The 22,743-nt window shown below is 34.0% G+C and overlaps 2 protein-coding genes across 6 annotated transcripts; one reads left to right on the forward strand and one right to left on the reverse strand.

The window, feature by feature from the left end:
• Positions 1 to 1,283: 1,283 nt before the first annotated feature.
• Positions 1,284 to 16,249, reverse strand: LOC130814781 (serine carboxypeptidase-like 13). 5 transcript variants are annotated; one of them, XM_057680976.1, is made up of 14 exons: positions 14,496 to 15,648; positions 9,535 to 9,683; positions 6,951 to 7,054; positions 6,682 to 6,804; positions 6,415 to 6,517; positions 6,206 to 6,243; positions 5,088 to 5,192; positions 3,991 to 4,071; positions 3,560 to 3,634; positions 3,369 to 3,440; positions 3,173 to 3,300; positions 2,444 to 2,557; positions 2,304 to 2,358; positions 1,291 to 2,171 (listed from the first exon to the last, which is right to left on the reverse strand). In XM_057680976.1, the coding sequence occupies exons 1-14, from the start codon at positions 14,579 to 14,581 to the stop codon at positions 2,088 to 2,090; spliced, it is 1,317 nt and encodes a 438-aa protein (XP_057536959.1). In that variant the 5' UTR covers positions 14,582 to 15,648; the 3' UTR covers positions 1,291 to 2,087. The 5 variants fall into 5 exon arrangements, with proteins under 5 accessions (XP_057536960.1, XP_057536961.1, XP_057536959.1 ...); XM_057680980.1 differs by having other exon boundaries at positions 1,292 to 2,171; positions 14,393 to 15,647; XM_057680975.1 differs by lacking the exon at positions 14,496 to 15,648 and adding an exon at positions 15,900 to 16,249 and having other exon boundaries at positions 1,293 to 2,171.
• Positions 16,250 to 20,857: 4,608 nt separating this feature from the next.
• Positions 20,858 to 22,431, forward strand: LOC130815617 (uncharacterized). Its single transcript, XM_057682107.1, has 5 exons — positions 20,858 to 21,017; positions 21,136 to 21,296; positions 21,364 to 21,715; positions 21,812 to 22,106; positions 22,167 to 22,431. The coding sequence occupies exons 1-5, from the start codon at positions 20,858 to 20,860 to the stop codon at positions 22,429 to 22,431; spliced, it is 1,233 nt and encodes a 410-aa protein (XP_057538090.1).
• Positions 22,432 to 22,743: the final 312 nt, after the last annotated feature.

Raw genomic sequence — 22,743 nt, forward strand, 5'->3', positions numbered from 1 at the left:
AAGTCTCTACTCTAGAAACTAATCTACTCACTAATCATAGAAGTAGACATGAAAGTTACAATTTAAACCAAAAACATGTTTCTAGACCAAGGTTGTTAGATAGGAATTCCATATAGAATCGTTGAAGAGGTAGGATCAAAATCGGTAAAATCTGATCGTAGGATCGTGTGAGCCTACAAATACGCATTAACATGCTTTAGATAGCTGCTTTTCAATTGTATTTGTTCTTTTTTTTAAAAGTTTTAAGGTTTAAATTAAACTTATTTGACTTCAACTATTAAGTTTTGTAAAAAAATGTCTCTAATAATCATTTTTAAAATACGAATAAAAAAAATTGAATTTTAGTCATATTGATATAATTGTTTAGATATATAAATATATATATATATATATATATATATATATATATATATATATATATATATATATATATATGTATATGTATATATATATATATATATATATATATATATATATATATATATATATATATATATATATATGTATATATATATATAAGTAAGATCTAAATTATATGAAATTTTTGTACGATTAAAACTATCCTTGTAGGATCGGATCGTAAGATCGTAGGATCGTAGAATCGTATTATGATCCTACCACTTAAATCCTAGAGCTATGTAGAATCGTACGATTCTAGCAACATTAAGATCCTACCTACGATCCGGATCGGTAGCCTAATTTTGGATCGTAAAATCGTTGATTAGGATCGAAGTTTTGATAACTATGTCAATTAAAATGAAAATACTAAAAATGAAAAACAATTAATAGTAATAATGCAATGAAGAATAATAATTGAACATAAAAATTGCAACTTTATTGAATTCAATCTAATAATGAAACAAGCAATTGAGAAAACCGACATAAATGAAATGATTGGTAAAACTAAAGCATAAAGAAAACTTACAGAGTGATACAAGAGTTTTTAATCCAACATAATTCTTAAGGAGAGGCTAACTTGGAAAAACAAAATCCAAATTTCAGCCTTGATATGAATAAACATAATTAAAAATTAAAATATGTTAACCAAAAACTGACATTTCAAATCCGCTTCCAGGAGTAACGGACTCGTCGCCCATGGATGGTGTCTGGTCGCTTTTCTTTGCCTCAAATACTTCATCTCTAGTAACTAGCGACAACTTGTCGCATTTTTGTCAGGCAAAAGTGACGAGTTATCATTTTTCTTCGACTCGATGTAAGCTTCTGCAATTAGCAACCACTCACTAATTTTTTGACAGGAAAAAGCGACGAGTCATCGCTTTTCTCTGAACTTGATATTCTCTTCTACGGGGTTGGCGATGAGTCATGGAAAACTTTACTAATAAGCTACGACTCGTGGCTTTTTATTGTTGTTGATTTTTGACTCTTGGTGTCACCACAAGGTAAGGGTATTAAACTATATATTCAAGCCTTTATCCTTTTATGATTCTATAAGACCGTTAAAATCTCTTTTTCACCTCAAAAAACACATAAAATATTATAAATAAGCTTTTGAGGCAAAAATACACTACTACACAACTATACATCAAACCATGCAAAATAGTTCTATAACTTTAGAAAAAAGAATATAAATGTCATCAATAAGTGCCAATAATTATACTTCTCAGATTGAAATTGGTATCTTTATTTGAAACTCACTTTGAAAAACAAAACACATGTTAAAATATCAATATATAATACCTATTTAATTAAGAAAGCATCACATTTTGTTTCTCACTGCTTTAAGTCAAATGTTTGTTGTAAAATCAAAGACCTTTGGAGGAATGACTACAAAAGTTGCAACAATGATAGATCTTATAGATCTTATGTCTTGTCTATCTATACTCATCCAATTAGACTTCCCGGAAATGGTAAAGTAAAGATATTGGAGTTATTACAAAATTGCACATAGATATATACTAATGAACTTTTGAAAAATGGATCCAATTGTCGCTTATTTTAGGCACTCCAAACCATATAAAGGAGGCAACCAGAATGGTTACCAAATACAATCCCGAGTTTCCAAGACGCATCGCACTTCCGCTTCGGTTGAGGCTGCCACTTGGTTCTCTTGTTTTGGTTTTGATCAACTAGAGAGGTTTACACGCAAACCATCTTCTTAACATAGTTGAACTTTCGTGTGGGTAAAACTCAGAGGCACAATGTCCTGCTCCCTGTGAGTAAAGACACATAGCCATAATTAGAGTCAGATAATAAACATGACTAATAGGGGTCTAATTCATTAAGAATAAGCTCTTTTGTTAATAATTTATGATTGATGGATTCTATGAATAATGCGATTCTACCTTAACTGTAGTGTATGTCAAATCGTAATGACTGTTAGAAAACTTTGTGACATATCTGCATAAAACAATACGATGAAGTCAAGAACTTACCATGGAAACCCGAAATAGGTGATGGAAAGAAAATGAGTTTGAGGAGTTACCCAACAACTTTCCCATTTACAAACCATGGCCTCCAATAATCAGAAATTTGCAAGTTAAGCTTGTCAATCCATGTCAGAGTGCCAACATATGTAATTTGCAGATCTTGATCACCACTGTTAAGAAAATGTTACTCATTTTTACAAAATAATTACTTTGCCCGTTTCATTACCATGGAAATGACATGGTGCATGTCATAAAAATAAACAAAACAAATTGTTCCTATTACCACTATTTAGTACTAATAGCCAAACTAGCCTAAATTTTTCTAGAACTAATCAGTGAATCAAATTCTTTCATAACTCGAAACTAGTTTAATTAACAATAGAAACATTCCATTACCCCAATACCATTAAGTGGCTCCGACCTAGGGTGGGGTTTAAGAGAGTCAGATGTATGCAACCTTATTATTAATGATAAAACTAACAAAGACGTTATTTTCGATTGACCCAAGATAGCAAACGTCAGGTTTAACTTTACATAAATAAGAAGTGCACATGATTTAATGAATCATTTTACTTTAGTCCATTATAATCTGAAACAAATTATAAATTTTTCGCCCACAAAAATAATGGACATAGTCAAAAGTAGTTTAATAGTGAATAAAATTACAAACTCTACAGTCTAGTAGCCCATTATATCTTTAAAAACACTATGAAATAGTTAATGCAAGGATATTTAATTAGCTAAAACATTTATCATAAGAAAAGATGATGAGTAGAATGTATTACTCGTATATTAGAGCCCTGATAGACTTATTTGTTAAATTTTGATGATAACTAATGCTGCTTGTCAAAGTCATGTTGTATGATCGAGCCTTCAAAGTTGCGTTACACCGAGTCCAGTGACCTACTGTTCCCTATACATCAATCAAGGATAGTAATGAAAGGCACATTATATAGTTCTTAATAAAACCAAGTTTCTTACCTTTCGAACATGAAGTGCTTCCCGAACCTGAATGTTGTTAGCCCAATTGTCGATGATCAAGTTATAATTTTTCTACATTATCAAAAATCGGAAGGCTGGTTATCTCTCCCACAAAACATAGAAGACTTGGTATAGATTGAAAAAACTACAAAAAATAAAACCTTGACAAAGAAAAAAAAAAAAAAGATTACCCGACACCAAATTATTGGAGATGAAACATTGCACTTAGGCTCCAATATATGTTCAGGAAAAAGTAGATCAAAAACCTGCAAAAGAGATAATTGTTAGTCCAAACCTTTCCACACATAGTTCACCTGTTTTTATTTTTTTATTCGGGTGTAAGGCTAGTGAATCCCCGATAGGCAAGGAGGGAAGAGGAATTGATTTTTCCATGGTGAGAATCGAGCCCTTGTAATAGATAGTTTACCTGTTTTAAAAATACATGATTACTACAATAACATTGCCCTGATGCCTTTAAAAAGGCTCTCACCTAGGCAATGGTGGGTTGGTTTGTCCATAGTATGATAATGATTTCTAAATACTAACTCAGTAGATCAAAATAAAGTGAACGTAAAAAATTCAAGATTACTAAGACTGAGGATGAACATTCAATATCACTCACTTTTGATCCTTCATTTAGATTCTTTGTGCAATCTGCATTGCTAACATTCCAGTGTGGGCCACCACAACTAGATTTGGTTGCCTGTACAATGCAAGATATATATTCAATAATGAAGATTTACTAGTCTATTGTGCTTGATTAGATTCTAATGACTGATTTATTTGTAAGAAAGAATACATTATCAAGATTCATGTCAATGTTTTCTTTCAAACTGATACTGTAATGATTTTATTTTTGAATGGAAACGATGTAGACTACGGTAGTGTTTGGTATGTGTTTATTAGGTTCAAGTAAGGGATTTACTATACTCATTCCATTACATAGTGTTTATGATGAAATTGGGTTAACACAAAACCTTTCATAAGGGTAATGGATACCTCCAAATTGTTACCACTCATTTCTCTCAGGAAAAACCAATTCCCTTTATTTTGTTGTTATCTCTTTCTTCTCATTCCCTTGCATTTCTTTATACCAAAAAGTTGATAATAAAAACAGTTAAAATTACCCTTATCTCTAGTTATGCATTCCCTTTCCTTTACATTTCCATTTTTCATACCAAACACCCCTTATATGTGAAGACACACACTATTTATCTTTCCCAAGAACACAATCTTGCTAATGATCTTTTCTAGACATGTACTATTATTTTCCTAATTTATAAAAATGAAACAGTGAATTATAAGGCAAACATTAAATAATGAAAATGAAATCAGTCTTCAAAAACCAAGCCATATGCTTTTGAAAAATTAGTAATCAAGACATCTGTTAAGGTTTGTTATACACCACAAAACTTGATTTATTTAGAGGCATTAAGCAAGGGTGAAAAGTTGTATCATCGACAAGTGAGTGTGTAACGAACCAACCGAAATGAAGGGCGTTACAGGAGAGAGTTGTGTAAGCTTCTTAGCTCATTGGGCGAGAATCAAACCTCTCTAAATTCTTATATACATATTTATTCTAATACCGCAATTTTCATCTTTTCATAATGTTCAAGTTACGTCGGTCTATCACAAAGTGAAGATCTAATAATTGCTTTACTAGTGTGATTCTTTAGCAACCAATTTTTCTGAATGAATAAGCTGGGTATAAGGTAGTACCTCATAAAAGTCATCAGATATTAGGGATACACGATGGGCAAAATCAATTCTTGCGGTTGTTGCACTACCGTTTAATTCAGTCAGTGGACTTCCAAGAACATATCCCTGAATCACAAAACAATGAGGTGCGTATTAGTTGATGAGACTTTAGGTACCCTTTAATCGATACGTATTTTAGTATGCTATTATTGATAACGTACAAGTATTAGTATAGATTCTTAAAAGAACATTAAGAGATACAGAAAGAGTTATTAAGAGTGGGTAAAATGCTATAGACTGGGACTCTTAGTCTTAAATGATCACAATTATTAGTAAGCATCTTCCAACCCTTATATAAAGGGATCTACCACTCATTATTTTATGCCATACATCAAACATTCTAACTTCAATTATGTTTGCCAACGAACTCTCTCTACTTTCCTTCAACAAGTAGTTTAATTGTCCGATTTTGACTTCTTGAAATTTGAGTTACGAGTATGTTGATCAATAATATAAACATGTCTGATTTTGGCATTAAAATGAGAAATGTGAATGCCCAATATTATTCTCAGGAGTCAAGGACGAATCTCCTGGGCTGCAAGAATGGTCTGGTTAGTTTAAGGTCTGCTGGTGTGTTTAGGATGGCTGCATGGGCTTGGTTTTGGTAGTTCTGATCCTGGGGTTTTCTGGTCTGGGGGATGTTTGGGGGACGTCGCAGGAATTCCTTTTGGTCTGGAGTTTTCTCTGCTGCAGAAACTGGAGGAGCGTTTCTCATCTGTGACGGCTGCTTGAGTTCTGTTGCTGTCTTGTTGGGCTTTTTCTTGCGTAGGCACCTACTAAGGGAGGGTCATTATCCTTTTTGTGACTGATGGTTTTGGTTTCCTTTGCTCGTTTATAGGCTAGTACAGGTTTGTTCTAGATGATGTGTGGCTTTTTGGGATCCCGTGTGAGCGTTTTGGCTGGCTTGTAGCCTTTCACTGAGCCTTGTCTAGTTGTAATATAATATAAATACATCTCCAAAGCCAATACCGAGTCATTCACAAGCATAGAAATGGTTTTTGGATGGATGGATTGTGAGGTTTCAAGTAAAATAAAGGTATATACTCCTATTTGCTATTGTGGAAATAAGAAAATTATACCTTAATGTTGAGTTGTAATCCAGTTCCATCATCATTTCCTGGATGACAGATACTTGAAAAATCATACAGAGATATTGATGAGAAAACTAGCCATCAACAAATATCATGTTAAATATTGCGAAAATGACACGCAGGTTGGAAACTATAAAGCTAGTCATCAACAAATCACCAAGCATGAAAATAACATTGAGTGACCTAAAGTTCAATACCATTAACAATCTCTTGCGTGATAAAAGGGACGATAAGTCCACAGGCTGAGCTACCACCAACGTAAAGAGGATTTTTCGCAAAATGAGGATGCTCAGTAAACCACTGCACGCACAAAAAATCAGAGTTGCTCAAATGAATGAGTTTATGGAAACCATCAACAGCTAGCTAAACTATGATAAACTATCGCCCAACACCCCCCTCGCTCCAAAAAAAGATGGACCAATATGAGGAAAAAGCTTGTTAGGATTGCACTCAAGTTAACTTACCTTTTGTAGAAACTTATAGATTTGCTTTGATGCTATTATATCTGTGGTAGAGTAAAATTCAGCACTAGTTGCATAAGAGAATCCGGTACCTACAGGTGATTCCAGAAATAGTATGCTGGCAAACTGGTTTCAAGAAAAAAGAAAAGCAAGAAGAATAAAAGATTTATGAACAAAGCTATTGTATCAGATATACTCGTAAATTATACTTGTATGTCAGGAAATAGGATATTACATAGCACAAACAAACCGATTGCAGCAAATGTATGTACCTTGGTCCAAGCGTTGGGATTTAGTTGAAGAGCCGGTAGATCAGTCTCCCAAGTAGCTGTAGTACGATTGAAACTTATTCCTGTATAGTTGAAAGATAATGGACCTGTGTAGTCCAAGTTCCATGTATTAAAAACAAGCTTCCTCGTGAAACAATCATACAGTGTAAGAGAGTATAGTATTTAATGATCCACTTAACAGCAGAGGAAGGATTATTTCCTTAGCTATTAGGATATACAAGAAACAATAGAGTGATAACCTTATCAGGAATAAACTTCGAACTATATCAGCTAAATCAGATGTATGAGACGAGATGGAGACACACATGATGGCAGTTCAACGAGACACTAAAACTAAGAAGTAAATGTAAAGTGTGAAAAGAAGCCCCCCAAAAGAATAGTTTACTTTTGCTTCCGGTTGTCGAAAGCACCAAATAGTGTAAAAACAAGGCCGCTAGAAGTTAGTTATTGCTATAATTTTTCTCATAATAACTTGTATTGCATAAAACTCTTTCTGGCTAAAATGTTTTTCATAACTAGACATAACTAAGATTATGTCATGATTTTATCTCCATGGGAGTACGGGTATGGATTGTCCATCACTTTCCCTCACCCAAACCTTGCTTCCGAGCGGGACATTGGGTATGATGATGATGTCATGATTTTATGACCTTAAACATGGTTATTTGGTCTGATAATCTCTAGTGTCTATTTTTATCTATTATAAATATGATATATGAAAGAGAATGACTCGAACCCAACAATGGTAGAAAACGATGTAGAAGATGATTAAAAAACAGAGAATGAACAAGAGAACACAACAACAATCAACACAATGTGTGTATGAGGTATCAATGGATACCTCCCCCTCAAATAAAGTATCTTATCATTAATATAATCTCAATTACACTAATGACTCAACTTACAATAGTTAAGAGTACACTCTTAACCCATAAAGGTTTCACCTTTAATAGTGAAACTCCACAAATGGCACTAGTAGAAAGAAAACACTCTAATGGCCAATGCCCTAGCTTCTCTAATGTATTTGCCTCTCCACTTGCCTCTAGTAATGTTCTAAGACTCTCTTATATAGCCTAGCACATGTTAGAAGCCCCAGGACCAAATCCATGAAGCCCTGAAGAAAACAGCCCGCAAAACAGAACGTCGCAAAATCGGGTGCTGAACACTGCTCGACCGAGCAAGGTCGCTCGACCTGTTGAGCGGCTCTTCAGGGATCTTCTGCCTGCTGCTCGTGTGCTGCCTCGAACAAGCCACGCTCTCCTTGGTCACTTGCCTTGATCGAGTACCTATCAAGGCCTCTTTGGTGCACCTTCTTGCATCGATCAAGGCTCACAACATCTAGTGCAATTGCTTGAGTGATCAAGCCATCACCAACTACATGAGATTTGTGGCTTATCACAACAATATATGATGTAGGTGATGGCAAACCAAGAATCTTCGGATGCCATTAAACACATCAAGGACACATAGTCAGCTGCAAAGCGTTTGACAGAAGCGGCTTTTTCTAGGAAAAGTAAGGATGACAAAATGACATATAATGCATAGTTGTAAGGTTTCTATGATATATGCTTTGCTTGCTACTTCAAACTGAAATGGAAGGCTAAGGACCTCACGATGGTGAGAAACAAGATGAAATTCAAGAGAAAACCGAGCATAAACAATGGAGCAAAGCAAACACAATGCAAGAACACGAAGTTGTTTAATGAGGTGTCCTAGACACCTCCCCCTCGAGCATGTATTTCATTAATGGAGTCAACAATACATTAATGACACAACTATAAGCCTTGAGAACAACCTCTCAAGCTCAAAAATCTCATCTTCAATGGACATCACACACACTATCTAATACGAAGCACTCTAGGTTTCCCAAATCCCTTTTCCCTTGTATTAGCCCCCACAAACTATTCCCAAATCAGAGTAATAAACCTAGGACAAAAGGTAGGCTTCCTCCCCAAGTATCGTGCAAAACAGAAAAAAGTCAAAATGACCCTACACTATAGTGCTTGAACAAGTAAATCAACACCTACTCCATTTCATGTCTCGTTCAAGGCATGAACCAAGACCCTCCAATGTGCACCTCTTGTGATGTTCAAGGCACTCTACATGCACATCAATGATCCATCGTTTTCTTGCACACCCAGCTACCTCCTCCAATGTGCAAGCCATAGTCCCATAGAGTGGGCTATGAGATGATCAAAATGATCTCCCATGCTAGGAGACTTGGCACTAGCACTAACACAAGCTTCTGCCTTTCGGGTTTTGATGGCAGATATCACCGCACTGTTTGTAACAATTGATGTGTGTGCTTGTATCTGTTTAGTGCTAGTTTAAATCACCATACTTGTGTCTGTTTAACTCATATTTCTTGAAAAATGTTAATGACAACAAGGGTTGAACCATGCCGCAATTTTTTGCTAGGACCATGGTGGTACAGATTTATTTTAGTGAATATATATTTAGATAAAATACAGGTCCCAACATGAACATTGTGAACATATACTCCGTCACATTCTGATCAGTACAAAATAACTAGATAGAAAAATAAGAATTAAAATAAAAAAATTACCAATATGTTCAAAGAAAATTGCAGAGAGGGAAGTGCAACCAGGTCCTCCAGTGAGCCAAAGCATAAGTGGATCGGTTTCCGGGTGTTGCTCAGACTCGATAAAATAGTAAAATAGTTGCACCTCTTCCCCCTTTCCCACTCCAATATACCTATAATTTGTATATATTAATCAAACCAACTATAAGAATCACAACTTTAATAATTCCGTAATAATTTCTGAAATAAATTTGCCAAGATCCATACGATGCTAAGAACTTTGATGAACGATACAAATAACAATGGACTAAACAAAGTTTGATAATGTAAAACTTGCAAAGAGACACAAAGATTTAAGGAGGTTCACCCAATGATAGCTACGTCCTCCGTCGTGTATAGTTTCTTGTTTATATTATATTGAAGGAGTAAAAATACTCTAACAAATGAAGTATTACAATTGAGTAAGAGATAAAATCAAAGGCTATGTTTTTGGCTTAGGATTATGTTTTATGTGTCTTGATATGTGATTAAGAGTTCTCTATTTATAGGAGAGATTACACTAAGTAACTTTAAGTACATTAAAGCTATGAATAAATGATAATGAAACAGCCCCAAGTACTTGAAAAGTCAAAAACAACATCCTAGGAGTATTAGAGACTTCGCTCGACCAAAACAGGGGCTCGCTCGGTCGAGCGGTTTGGTCGATAGGGCTACATGAAGTTTCTGGTTGCATTTTGTCTGCTCGCTCGACCAATCTTGGAGCTTGGTCGGTCGAGCGAGCTGGTTGAGCGGCACTTCAGAGGGCTTCTGACAGTATTGCTTGACTTGCATAGTAGAGCATCTTAAATTACACCTTTGCACTTCTTTATTAAGTCCCATAGCTCCTATGAATAAATTATACTTCATTATCTCATTAATCTATACTTTTAATCACCATCATAAATCACAATCATCAAGACTCATCTTAATACACCCGCATTAAGACACTCATGGGATTCCATCCCAAGAGTCACACATGAATGCACACATCAAGTGTGCACTCAAGTCACACCATTCATGATACCGTTCATAACAATTTCATCTTCTAAGTCTTAGTTCGCTTTTTAATCCCACTCAAGGGCAGTTTTGTAGTGTGCCTGTGTGCGGAATACCAACAGCACAAGGTTTCCAAACCTAAATGGCATCATATATAAAAAAATTATATGTTGTGAATGAATTGGGATGTTTAGTGAAGAACAATAAACAAAGAAATGCACAAAGAACACACAAAAACAGAGCACAACACCAAAGAACAACAACAAGAAGATTTATGAGGTATCTAAGGATACCTCCCCCTCAACCAAAAATTACTTTCGTTAATATACTCAACAACACATCAATGACAAGCCTCATAACCTTTGAGAACACTCTCAAAGTAAAGATTGAACTTTTGATGCCAATCTCCCTCAAATGCACTAACAGAAGTAGAATGAACTCTCTTGGTTGAAATCCTGGTTGATTTAAGTATTAGGCTCTCTCATATGTTCTAAGTATGTTCTAAGACCCTTATATATAGCCTAAGATATATTAGAAACTCTAAGACCAAAAGGCTTAAAGCCCACGAGTTTTCCGCACAAAACGGAAACCTGCGTCAGAATGGGGCTGCTGCTCTCTCGACCGAGCACCCTTGCTCGACCAGTCGAGCGGCAGTCATCAGGGGCTTCTGACCTTCGTGAGTGCTGCTGCCTTGCTCGAGCATTCCTTCACTTGTGCCTTACCTCGATCAAGACACTCTATGCCTTGCCTAAAGCACTCCAAATCATCAACATTAATCACTTCATCAAGTGATCCAAATTATATACTTTCATACTCCTTTGCACACACCATCATTCTCAATTGTGAAGATAGAGCATGGACAACCAGATGATGAAAGCTATCACCAATGTCATGGAAATTGGTTCTTGCTTCAACATTATACTAAAATAATACTCCCTCCTATTCCTCTTAGGAGTCCCATTTGACTTTTCATAGTGGGTCAAAATGGGACCCTAAGGGTAGGAGAGAGAGTGATATTATGGGTTTTTAATGAATGAGTTATGAACTTAATGATTTCCTCCAATTTCAAGCAATTTGTATCCCAATTAAAATGGTGAAATTTTTTTACCTCCAATGGTCTTAACTTTTTATCAGTTCAAGACCAAAATTACATAGATCGTCTACTAAAAACCTAAAGTACATAAATAAGTCCTACAAGTACAATAATTTTTTGAGATTACATAAATTTGTCCGACTGATAAAGAAAATTACATAGATCGATTACTTAATCTTAAATAGCCTTCTCAATTCTTCGACAACTTCGGTGTAGTTGCAGTCTTTACTGATCATGTGAGTGCGGATTTTTTTGCGATCATTGACTTCAGATTTTCCACATTGCCAAAAATGATGCATTATTATTTTCATAAATAGCCACCGAATTGTAAACAAACAAATTTTCAATTTAAATAATTTCATCACATTACCCAAATTCATTTTAAAACCCAAAAAATATTGTCCAAAAAAAAGAAATCAGAAATTGACACCAAGGATAACACACCAAAATTGTAGACTGGCGCCAACACAGCAACAGGAAGACAGAAGACAAACGACAAAATCAAAATCAAAGTGCCAAAAAATTCCAAAAACTAAAATTGGGCGCCAAAAATGAAATGCACACACACCAAAATCTCAAGCCTAAAACAGAAGCAATAAATACTCCAAATACCTCATTAATTACACACCAACCTAAAAAATGGCTCCTTTAAAAAATCTAAGTACTCAACAAAGAACCCAGATAATGCAAAAACTGTTGTCTGCATTAAATAAAAAAGGTAAACCAGTGCTAGTACATCAATGCACTTGCCATAAAATTTCAAGTGTGTAGGAAAACAATCACACGTTTATGGAATGAAGTGAAGAAGCAGATGATGAATAACAACACAGTCATCAACCTCAACAGCAAGAGAGATGGCAGACAAGCACCAAACAAAATCCATTTTGATGAAGAAATGTTCAAGGCCATTAAATATGAACTGAAGTGCACTCAACATTCAGTAGCAAAGCAGATAAAGGTGTCACAAACAACAGTGTGTAGGTGGAAGAAGAACAAAGTCATAAGAAAGCACACAAACGCAATCAAACCCACTTTGAATGAAAACAACAAACTACACAGGTTAAGTTTTGCATTATCCAAGTGTGAATATGCCAAGTGTGAATATGATGAACAAAATTATGCATTCAAGTTTAAGACATATACTAACATTGTTCACATAGATGAAAAACATTTCTATCTAACCCGGGAGACACAAACTTATTATCTAGCTCCAGGTGAAGTAGGACTACATAGAGAATGTCAATCTAAAAGGTTTATTCCCAAAATCATGTTCATGTGTGCTGTTGCAAAGCCAATATTATATTTGCAACTAATGGTGATGTATTTTCTGATGGTAAGATAGGAATATGGCCTTTTATTACTTAGGAGCCTACAAAAAGAAGTTCTAAGAACAAGAAGAGGGAGGAGTTGGAAACAAACCGAATACAATCAATAACGAAAGAGCACATTAGAGCAATGCTTATAACTAATGTGCTACCAACCATAAGAGAAAAATGGCCACAAGGATTGTCAAAGCACATTTACATTCAACAAGATAATGCCAAGCCACACATAACACATTATGACAAAGAGTTTTTGGAGGAGGCAATGAAAGATGGGTTTCATATACAACTAGTACAACAACCACCAAATTCCCCTGACATGAATGTACTAGATCTAGGTTTTTTTAGATCAATTCAGGCTTTGCAATATCAAAAAGCTGCATACAATGTAACACAGTTATTTAGGGCTGTGAATAATGCATTTGACAATCTAAGTCCACAATGTTTAAGGTTTGTGTTCATCACTTTACAAGCATGCATGATAGAGGTTATGAAAAGACAAGGGGGATTTGATTATCGCATTCCTCATATGAACAAAACTAAAGCAGTAAGAGAAGACACTTTACCAGACTATCTAAGTGTGGATAAACAATTGGTTGTTGATTCACTTTAACATTTATTCACAAAGCTAAGTTTAGAAACAATGAATCAGTTGGTGGAACTGATTGGGTATGCAGGGGATATTGAACAAGGGACTGTGCAAGTGAATGGCATTATTGACATGGGAACAACAAGCCAAGTGTCTGATCATCAAGGCCAACAACAACACTGATGGAAGAGGGGAGCTTATTTGGGCCATATGAAAGAATATAAGGTTTTTTTAGATAGGTACAAGTAACAAACACAATAACAACCAATTTCAACAACAACACTCTCAGGTAACCAACACAGCAACAAGTAACCTTTTTTTGGGAGAATCAAAGCAAAAAGCAACAACAGTACAAAAACCAGCACATCAATAAGAACACAACAACATTTTTTTGGGAACAAGTATAGCATCTTAGCAACACAACACTAATATCACAACAGTAACCAACACAGCAACAAGTTTCAAGTTTAAATCCTTTTGATTTTGGACATATTTTGGGATGTTGAACATGGAATGTTTCAGATCTAAACAACACATTAAAAACTTTATGTTGTTTACAATGAAACATTTGTACTTATATTTACATCGTTGAAAAAACTGGTTGTTTTCAGTACTCTCAGGTATAGTTGTTTTTTTTTTTCAAATCATTGAGTAAAAGTTCGAACATCTATTTGCTTTAAATGTTGGAAAATAATCCGAACCCCGTTTGTTCGTTTATGGTGGCTAAAAAGTGCTCTCACTTACAGATCACAAAGCAATAGGAAAAAATGCATCAAAAAAACGTTTAACTAAAAAATCACCACCAGTCAATTCCAATATGCAACCACAAGAACAAAAACTCACTTGAGAAAGGACCAAGCTTATCAAGCCAATCCTCTTCTTCACAATCAGCATTTGAAAAAACAGCATCAATGAAAGAATATTCACGATCAGTCTACAAATTTACCTCAGGTGTGTAAATGGGTTCACCTTCAGAGTCAAGTTCTCTTCCCCACTTTGGATCCGTCTCAACAGAAGTTGAGTCATCAGCATAGTAATCAAAATATTCTTCCTTAAACGACTTCAAACTAGATCTAGGATTTTCATCATCGAACCCCTTCAACTCAATCTTTGTAGGTGACTTCAAAGGGGATTTAGGGATTCTCAGAGGTAAAGAAGTAAGCGAGTTAGGGTTTTTCAGGTGTGATTTCAAAGGCGACTTAGGGTTTTCCATGAGAAAAGGGTGAAGAACACTAAACCACAAAAGAAGAGGGAGAAGAACACGAGTGAGATAAAGAAGACATAACCCAAATCTAGGGTTCTTAGAGGAATACAGAGAGGGAGGAATAGAGAGATGAAGAAGAAACAACTCAGATCTAGGGTTCTTAAAGGAAGAACACAAAAGCACAAATGGGGCACAAATGGGGATGGGTAAGGTTTAGGGTTAAAAAGGGAGGGAATAGTTAATGAGTGGGTATATTAATTAGGTTTAAGTTGTTTTGATTAGTGAAAAGAGGGGTCAATTAATATGGGTAAGTGAAGATTTAATTGAAAATAACATAAACCCACTAAGGGCATAAAGATTAATAAACCATATTCAAAATAAAAATGTGATAATTAGTGTGACTTGATTATAAAAGAAAATGAGATACATAAGAAGAATAGGAAGGAGTATTGTAATTGTAATAAGATAAATAAATGATTAAAATTTTACTTAACGTATTAATAGCATAAAATCAAATTCTATTAATTATATTTTTTTCCTCTCTTCTCCTCTCCTCTCTTTCAGTTATTTCCAAAGCAACCTTTTTTTAGCTCACAAATATTTCTCTTACATCATTTAATTTTCACCAATTTTTCAAACATAAAAAATCACCAACTTAATTTATATAATAAATCAACATTGTATTTTTTAATTTTTTAAACCTTCAAACTTTTATACTTTTCTGTTACTCCTATATTATTTTTTTTATCTTCCCTTCTTAACATTATAAATGCAAATTTAATTTTTAATAACTTTATTTGTTATGACATCAATTTTAATTTAGTTAGAAATTGTTGGGTTTTTATTTTAGTTTAAGAAATTATATTTTTTAATTATGAGAAATTTAGAAAAATTAACTAGAGCCTTAAAATTCTTTGCTCTCAGCTATCATATATATATATATATATATATATATATATATATATATATATATATATATATATATATATATATATATATATATATATATATATATATATTTTCTTGTGGAACTTAAAATTAAAAACAACCAATAATAAGATTAAAGCAATAAGCAAAACAATTAAGTTTATATGGAATTAAAAATCCGATGAAGAAAACAAGAAGAATTTAAGATGAAACCCGTACCCAGTATGAAGCTTGAAAGGAAGACTTCCATGAAACCCAGGAAGAGAAAGGACTCTTCTTGATGATGAATTAAGTGAACAAGTCCCATGAAATGCTAACAAAATTAAAATGAAAATTTCAAGAAAAAGAGTGAAAGTAGAGCAATTAATATTGTTGACCATCATAATTGATGATTAGTGATAGTCAACTTAGCTTGGTGGATTTCAGGATTCTACTGATTGCTAAGTAGCAACCCAAGGACAAGATTGAGTAGTCTAGCTGAAGTATATGAGTCATAAGAGTAGTACATTAGACTCACGTACTCGTCTTTTTTTTAAATTTCAACCACACAAACCTGTTGAATTTTAAGAAGCACACATATTTTTTTACATTTTTATTTATTTTATAGTACCAGCTTTTTTTTCTAAATATCATAAACAGTTTAATAAATTTCTTTCACTTTTTATAAAAAGAAAAATTGTTAGAAATTACTTGGAAAAAGTTCACTTTTATGAAAAACTACCTACAATATTTTTTTTGTCAAAAACTACTTAGAAAATTTAATTTTATTGTTACCTATTAACAAATCTATCCAAACAAATGAACCTTGATTTCAAAAATTCTACTCGTTCTTTATCTTTTTTCTTATTCTTCTCCATTATAATGATGTGTTGAAACTTTGAAATTTCTGCTTCTTCATCTATGCTTTAAATTGTTCATTTCCTTACCTCATTTCAAATAATGTCAAAATCTACAGGTAATTGAAATGGAAATCTATGTCTTTGTGGTGTTCCATGTGCAAAGAGACTTTCATGGACAAGGAAAAATTCCAGAAGAAGATTCATGGCTTGTAAATATTAAGACCCAAACACTAAATCAAAGGAGATGCAATAAATTAAAATGGATTGATGAAAATGTAGTTGATTGGCAAAGAGAAGTTGAATTGAAGCTTATTGATGAAAAAGATAAATTGAGTATGGAGGCAAACATTATGCATTCTAAGGTATTTATTTTAGAAAACGAGATTAAAAGGGTCAATGAAGAACTTGAAAAAAAAAAAAAAAAAACTTAAAATGGAGAGAAAATCTGGTATGGGCATTGGAAGGTTGGTAAGAAGATTAAAGCATTTAGACTATTGGAATTTTAATTGGTTTTTTTGCTAGTTGCATTGCTATGAATCTAATGTTATGGAATTTGTAAATTGAAATTACCGGCTACTTAGAGAAAGCTTTGTTAATGCTATGTAATGAAATTTACGTACTCAAAACTCTACCAACACATAAATAATAGTCGAAGTAGCCACATTTTTATGTTTAACGCAATCGTAAAAAGTCTAAGTTTTCCTGAAATAAACTAAAAAAATATTTGAACAAGTCGGAATCAAATATCAAATTTTATTTGGGTCAGAGTCGAGTTAGATTGTCGAATTTTTTCTAAGAACCGTCTCAGACTCGGAGTATATGAATGGATTCAGAGACAAACTTCTTTTTTCTTGGATTCAAATCAAATTATTTTTCTCGAATCGAGTCGAACTAAAGATTTGGATACGGACTTTGTTGTTATTGCCAATATGAGTACAATTGTAGAGTTAGAAGTATTACATTTTTTGAAATTAAAATAAATTAGAAGTATTACATAATTGTACCTTATAAACAATATCACAAGGCATATATTATAATTTACTACCGTAAATGCATGCCATTTTGTAAAATTAACAAAAATAAAAAATTGCAAAAATACAAAACTATGATGCCACAGATAGAGCATATAATGCCAAAGTAAAAAACCTTGAAAAAAAGTATCAACAATGGTTTGGTGAAGCAAAGCAAAATTGAATTGACGACTCTAGAATCCAGATTTCAGAAACCATTAATGTGCCGTGTGAGGGTGAAAAGTTAATATTTTCAGCTCGTGTTATATGATATCGTCTCACTATAAAACAAGTTTATATAATTAACACATTTATGTTATTGACACGTTAATTGTAAGTGAACACTTTAGCACGCTAAATGTTTATGAGTCGGTCCAAACAACAGACTGAAATTTTTTTTTGCAAACAACAACCTTTAAATTTAAAAAACACGACAACGATACAACCACTACCCAAAAGATGACCTGCTGAACTCTTTAAGTTACCTTTTTACCTATGACTGAACCCATAGTTAGTAACCCAACTCTCAACTACCCTTTCCCTTTTACCCATTAATAAATCCAACCCTTTATTAACCGTCATTTCATCTTCTTCAATTCCCCATTTCATATTTTTCAATTCTATTTCTTCAAATACTCCATTTTTACAGGTATGTTTTCCCATCCTTTCTTTTTTATGCATGAAACATTAATTTCAGATTAGGGTTTATTCAATTCCCCATTTCTCTTCTTTAATTACCTTTGACCAAAAATAGGGTTTTTCATATTGTAGATGTCGACATCATCTATGAATTTCGAAACTCAAATAGAAGGCTATTGTGGTTATAATGGAATGGACTGTTCAAAACCCAGGTAGAAGATTTGAAGCTTGTCTTGACTATGATGTGCATAATAACATAGGAAGCTGCAATTTTTTTTGTTGGGTGGACAAACCCATGACTGAATGGCAAGAAGAGGTTATATTGCACCTTATGGAGGAAAGAACAAAGTTTCAAAGGGATGTTGAAACTTTCAAAAAGGAAATCGAATTTGGCCAACAAGAAGATTAGGAAGACAACCTCAGATCGAGTAATCATAAAGTTGCTATATCCACTGCGAGTTTAGAGATGAAGCTTATTTGTTTACACATTTCTTTTTGTTATCATTGTGTCATGGATAATTAGTTAGTTGTGTCTAGGCTTTGTTTAATTATGTAACAGTAGTATGATGTATTTTGGAGTCGATGCAATATGAAAAACATTATGCTGTATTAAGATGTATCTTGAATCAAGTTATTAAGATGTATATTTTGAATCAAACTGTAATCAAGGTACTTATTTTGAATCAAGTTGTTGACGCAATATGCAAAATCTTTGCAATTTTGAAGCATAATATAAGTAGTTCATAATCATCAAATGTTCAAGCATAATATCAGTAGTTTACTAACTGCCCAACCATATGTTTCACAACAAAATGACAAAATAACATGGGTGATGTCGGATATTTAACTTCATCAATTACGAAACCTGGTACTTAAGATAATTAGTACTTCTGAATGTTCGACATTGAAAATGTCCGTTTTTTGGGAATTGGCAACGGATATTTATATCCGGATTATTGTGAAATCCTATAGCTTGAAAATAGGTAATGGTAATTCGGATCGGTCTCGAGCCCCCAATCCCGTTTCGTTCTTGCAAGAACCGTATTTTCAGTGATGACGATCACCCGTGTTCTCAGGATTTAGATCAAGCCTACTTCCTGACGGTCCATTAGATTCCCACATTTTAAACTGTTATTACATTATTGTTTTTAATGAGTTTTGAATAAATATGTTTGGTATATAAAGTTTTGTTTGTTTCGCAATGAAAGCATATGTTTCATTTGCCGTATTGTTTTGCTATTGACTTATAAAGTAATAGCCGTATTTTGATTTCGCTATTAACTTGTAAAGTTATAGCCGTATTTTGATTCGTTATGAACTAAAGGTTCATAGCCGTATTTATGTCGATACTAAACGGTCTTTTAAAAAAGTTTGAATTTGGATAAAACAATGTTTATAAATGGTTACCAAGTGAACAAGGAATTTGATTGGAGATGGTTGTTAATGACTTGTATATAAATGTAATAGTTTGTTGGATTACTCAACAATTCAATTGTTGACAGTTTTTGATGGGACCTATCGCTTACGGGGATAGATCCACTTTCAAGTTGCCAACTTTAGTGCGGATGGATGTGCTGCTCCTTTATGCGTCATGTGTTGCGGTAGCGAGGACATCGTTTTTTGGAAAGTTAACTTATAATGATATTTTGACAAATCATATGTTGTAAAAATTTAAAAAGTTTAGATATTTTATAATGTATTAACTTAGTTTATAACTTGTTTGTAATTAATTGTATTACAGTCATGTAATGTTCTTAAATACTCTGATATTGGTTGCTGTGGCTATCGAGCCACAGGTCGGATTCAGCCCAGACTTCTATAAGTCGTCCACTGTGCTTTGTAGACAATATTATTATATTGTTTACGCTGGTTTGGGCTGTTTCACCGACCTTCGATTCTCTGTTTCTTTTGAGCAATAATAACGACATTTTAGGGTTTTCTTGTGTGTTTCTTGCGATTTATACTGTCCAAATTCCATCATGAATTCGAAAAATATGGCATTTTGAATTGTTCATTTGTTACTTGGTTGAATTCAATATTAAATTAGGGCTTTTGGTAATGGATTAGAGAATTTTTAAAATGTTGGTTTGTTGATTGTTTGAATTCATTAATAAATTAGGGCTTTTAGATTAAGGGTTTTTGAAATGTTGATTTGTTGACTGTTTGAATTCAATGATACTAGCAAAATTCCCTCAAAGTTGTTGATTAGTTGATAATAAATTAGGGCTTTTGGTAATGGATTAGGGCATTTTTTGTTTGTCTTCCTTGTTTTCTTACAATTCCCATTTTAAAATTGTAAAATGCCTAAACATGTGGTCTTACGTTTTAAATGGTTGTGTGTTGAAGTAGACTTGAATGTAGACGATAAGGATAAGGTAACTTTGCTAGATTTGGTAATGGATTGGGAAGATGAGTGCATTAAAACTAACAAGCTTATAACTAAAAATACCTCATTTGCGTATGTTTGGAAGATGAATCATGTTAAACTGAATTGTGATCAAGACCTAATGACCATGTTTGAGAGGTTCAATGACAATGAAATGATTTTTATTTGGGTTGGTGCACTTGAAGAGGAAAGTAGTCTCATGAAATCGGTTAGGAGTCTAAGGGATTTGCAAGCGTCACAAAATCCTGTACCACTTAAAACCATTCCTGCACAAGAGTTTGCAAGACTAGCACATTGTATAAAATGAGGACATTGGCATTGAAAGAGATCAACGGAGGAGATGATGAGAATTATGGCTACTTACCTGGTTATGCAGAGACGGTAAAGCAAACTAATCAGAGCTCTGTTGCTATTTGTGCATGGGAAGTAGAAGACTCCATTGAAAGGCCTTTGACATTCATTAGCATTAATTTTCATTTCTTTTGGAGCTACAATTAGTGGATTAGTCAAGGGTTGTAGAGGTCTAATTGGGGTTGATGGTGCACATCTCAAGGGTTAATATGGAGGCACACTCCTTTCAGCTATTGCTCTAGATGGTAATAATCAGCTATTTCCTATTGCTTGGGCTATTGTTTCTGGTGAAGATCATAAAACATGGAAATTTTTTGTGTGGCACTTGAAGAACATACTAAAGGACAGTGGTAGAGGTGATGATTGGACCATCATATCTGATAGACAGAAGGTCAGTTATTCATTTATAACATTAGCACTTGTTTATAAATAATTATGCTCATAAATTACTTGTGCAGGGAATTGAGATAGCCTTGAATGAGCTATGGCCAATTGCTGGGAGGAGATATTGCTGCAAGCATTTATCTGCAAACTGGAAGAAAAAATATCCAGGGCCGTTGATGTATGGACTAGTTTGGAGGGCAGCAAATGCCACTTCTCTATTCAAGTTCAAGAAATCTATGGAAGCCATTGACGACGCGAACCCTACGACATGGAAGTGCCTTGCAGATATTGGAGATCAATCAAGATGGGCAAAGTATGCATTTGACCCTAATGTTTGTTGTGACGAGAACAAAACGAACTTTGTTGAGAGCTTCAATGCAACTCTTGGAGTTGATAGGTGCAAGCCTGTTTTAACACTACTTGAGGGTAATCTATGCTTTAAACTTTTTTATTGTAAATCATAAATTTCTTGCTTTAGAACTTGAAATCCATGAAGTTGAATAAGGTGCATTTGTGTGATAGGTATAAGGAGGGTCACTATGGTAAGGATGGCCACAAGAAAGGAGAAGAGTGAAAACTGGATAGACTCTGATTTTTGTCCTAACAAAGTGAAGAGAGTGAAGTCCTTGATTTCAGACTCAAGAACATGTAAGGCTTTCAATTTTGGTGATGGATTTTATGAGATTAAAGATGGTAAGTCCACCATATCTGTGAACTTAAATGACAGAACATGCATATGCAACGCATGGCAACTCATTGGGATCCCTTGCAAGCATGCTGTGAGGGCCATTCTACATTCAAGCCAAGATCCCATAAGGTTTTGCAGTGATTGGTACAGTTTCAAAATGTAAAAGCAAGCTTATGCAAGCACTATTAGATCTATTCTAGACCCTGAGAATTGGTCAGAAATGCAGTTCCCAGTAATTAAGCCATCAGTGATGAAGAGAGCAATTGGAAGACCTGCAAAGAATAGAAAGAGGGATGCAGATGAAGAACGAAAGGAGAAAAGGTCTAAGACTGTGAAGTGTAGTAGATGCAAGGAGTTTGGACACAATGTGAAGACTTGCAAGGGTGGATTGGCTGCTAAGCAAAAGAAGGGTAAAAGGACGATTTCTACGCCGTCATCTTCAAAAGCATCCTAAATATAGTTATGTAAATACGTCTTAGTGCTAGATATGCAACTTTAAACTTTGATAATAGTAGTTTTTGAACTTTGAACATATGTACTAGTGCTTGAAGTGCACTTTTTGAACTTTATAATGCTAATTAAGTAAATATGTATTACTGCTTGGAAGACACCTTTTGAACTATTGAAATGCACCTTTTGACCTTTTGAAATACACAGTATGAATCATTTGATTATTAGTGCTTGACTACTTACCTTTTGAACTTTATAATGCCAACAATTTGAATGAAAACAAAATTATTACAACATTTATGGGCGTTAATGAATT

The sequence above is a fragment of the Amaranthus tricolor genome, chromosome 6, assembly GCF_026212465.1.
Source record: "Amaranthus tricolor cultivar Red isolate AtriRed21 chromosome 6, ASM2621246v1, whole genome shotgun sequence".
NCBI lineage: Eukaryota > Viridiplantae > Streptophyta > Magnoliopsida > Caryophyllales > Amaranthaceae > Amaranthus > Amaranthus tricolor.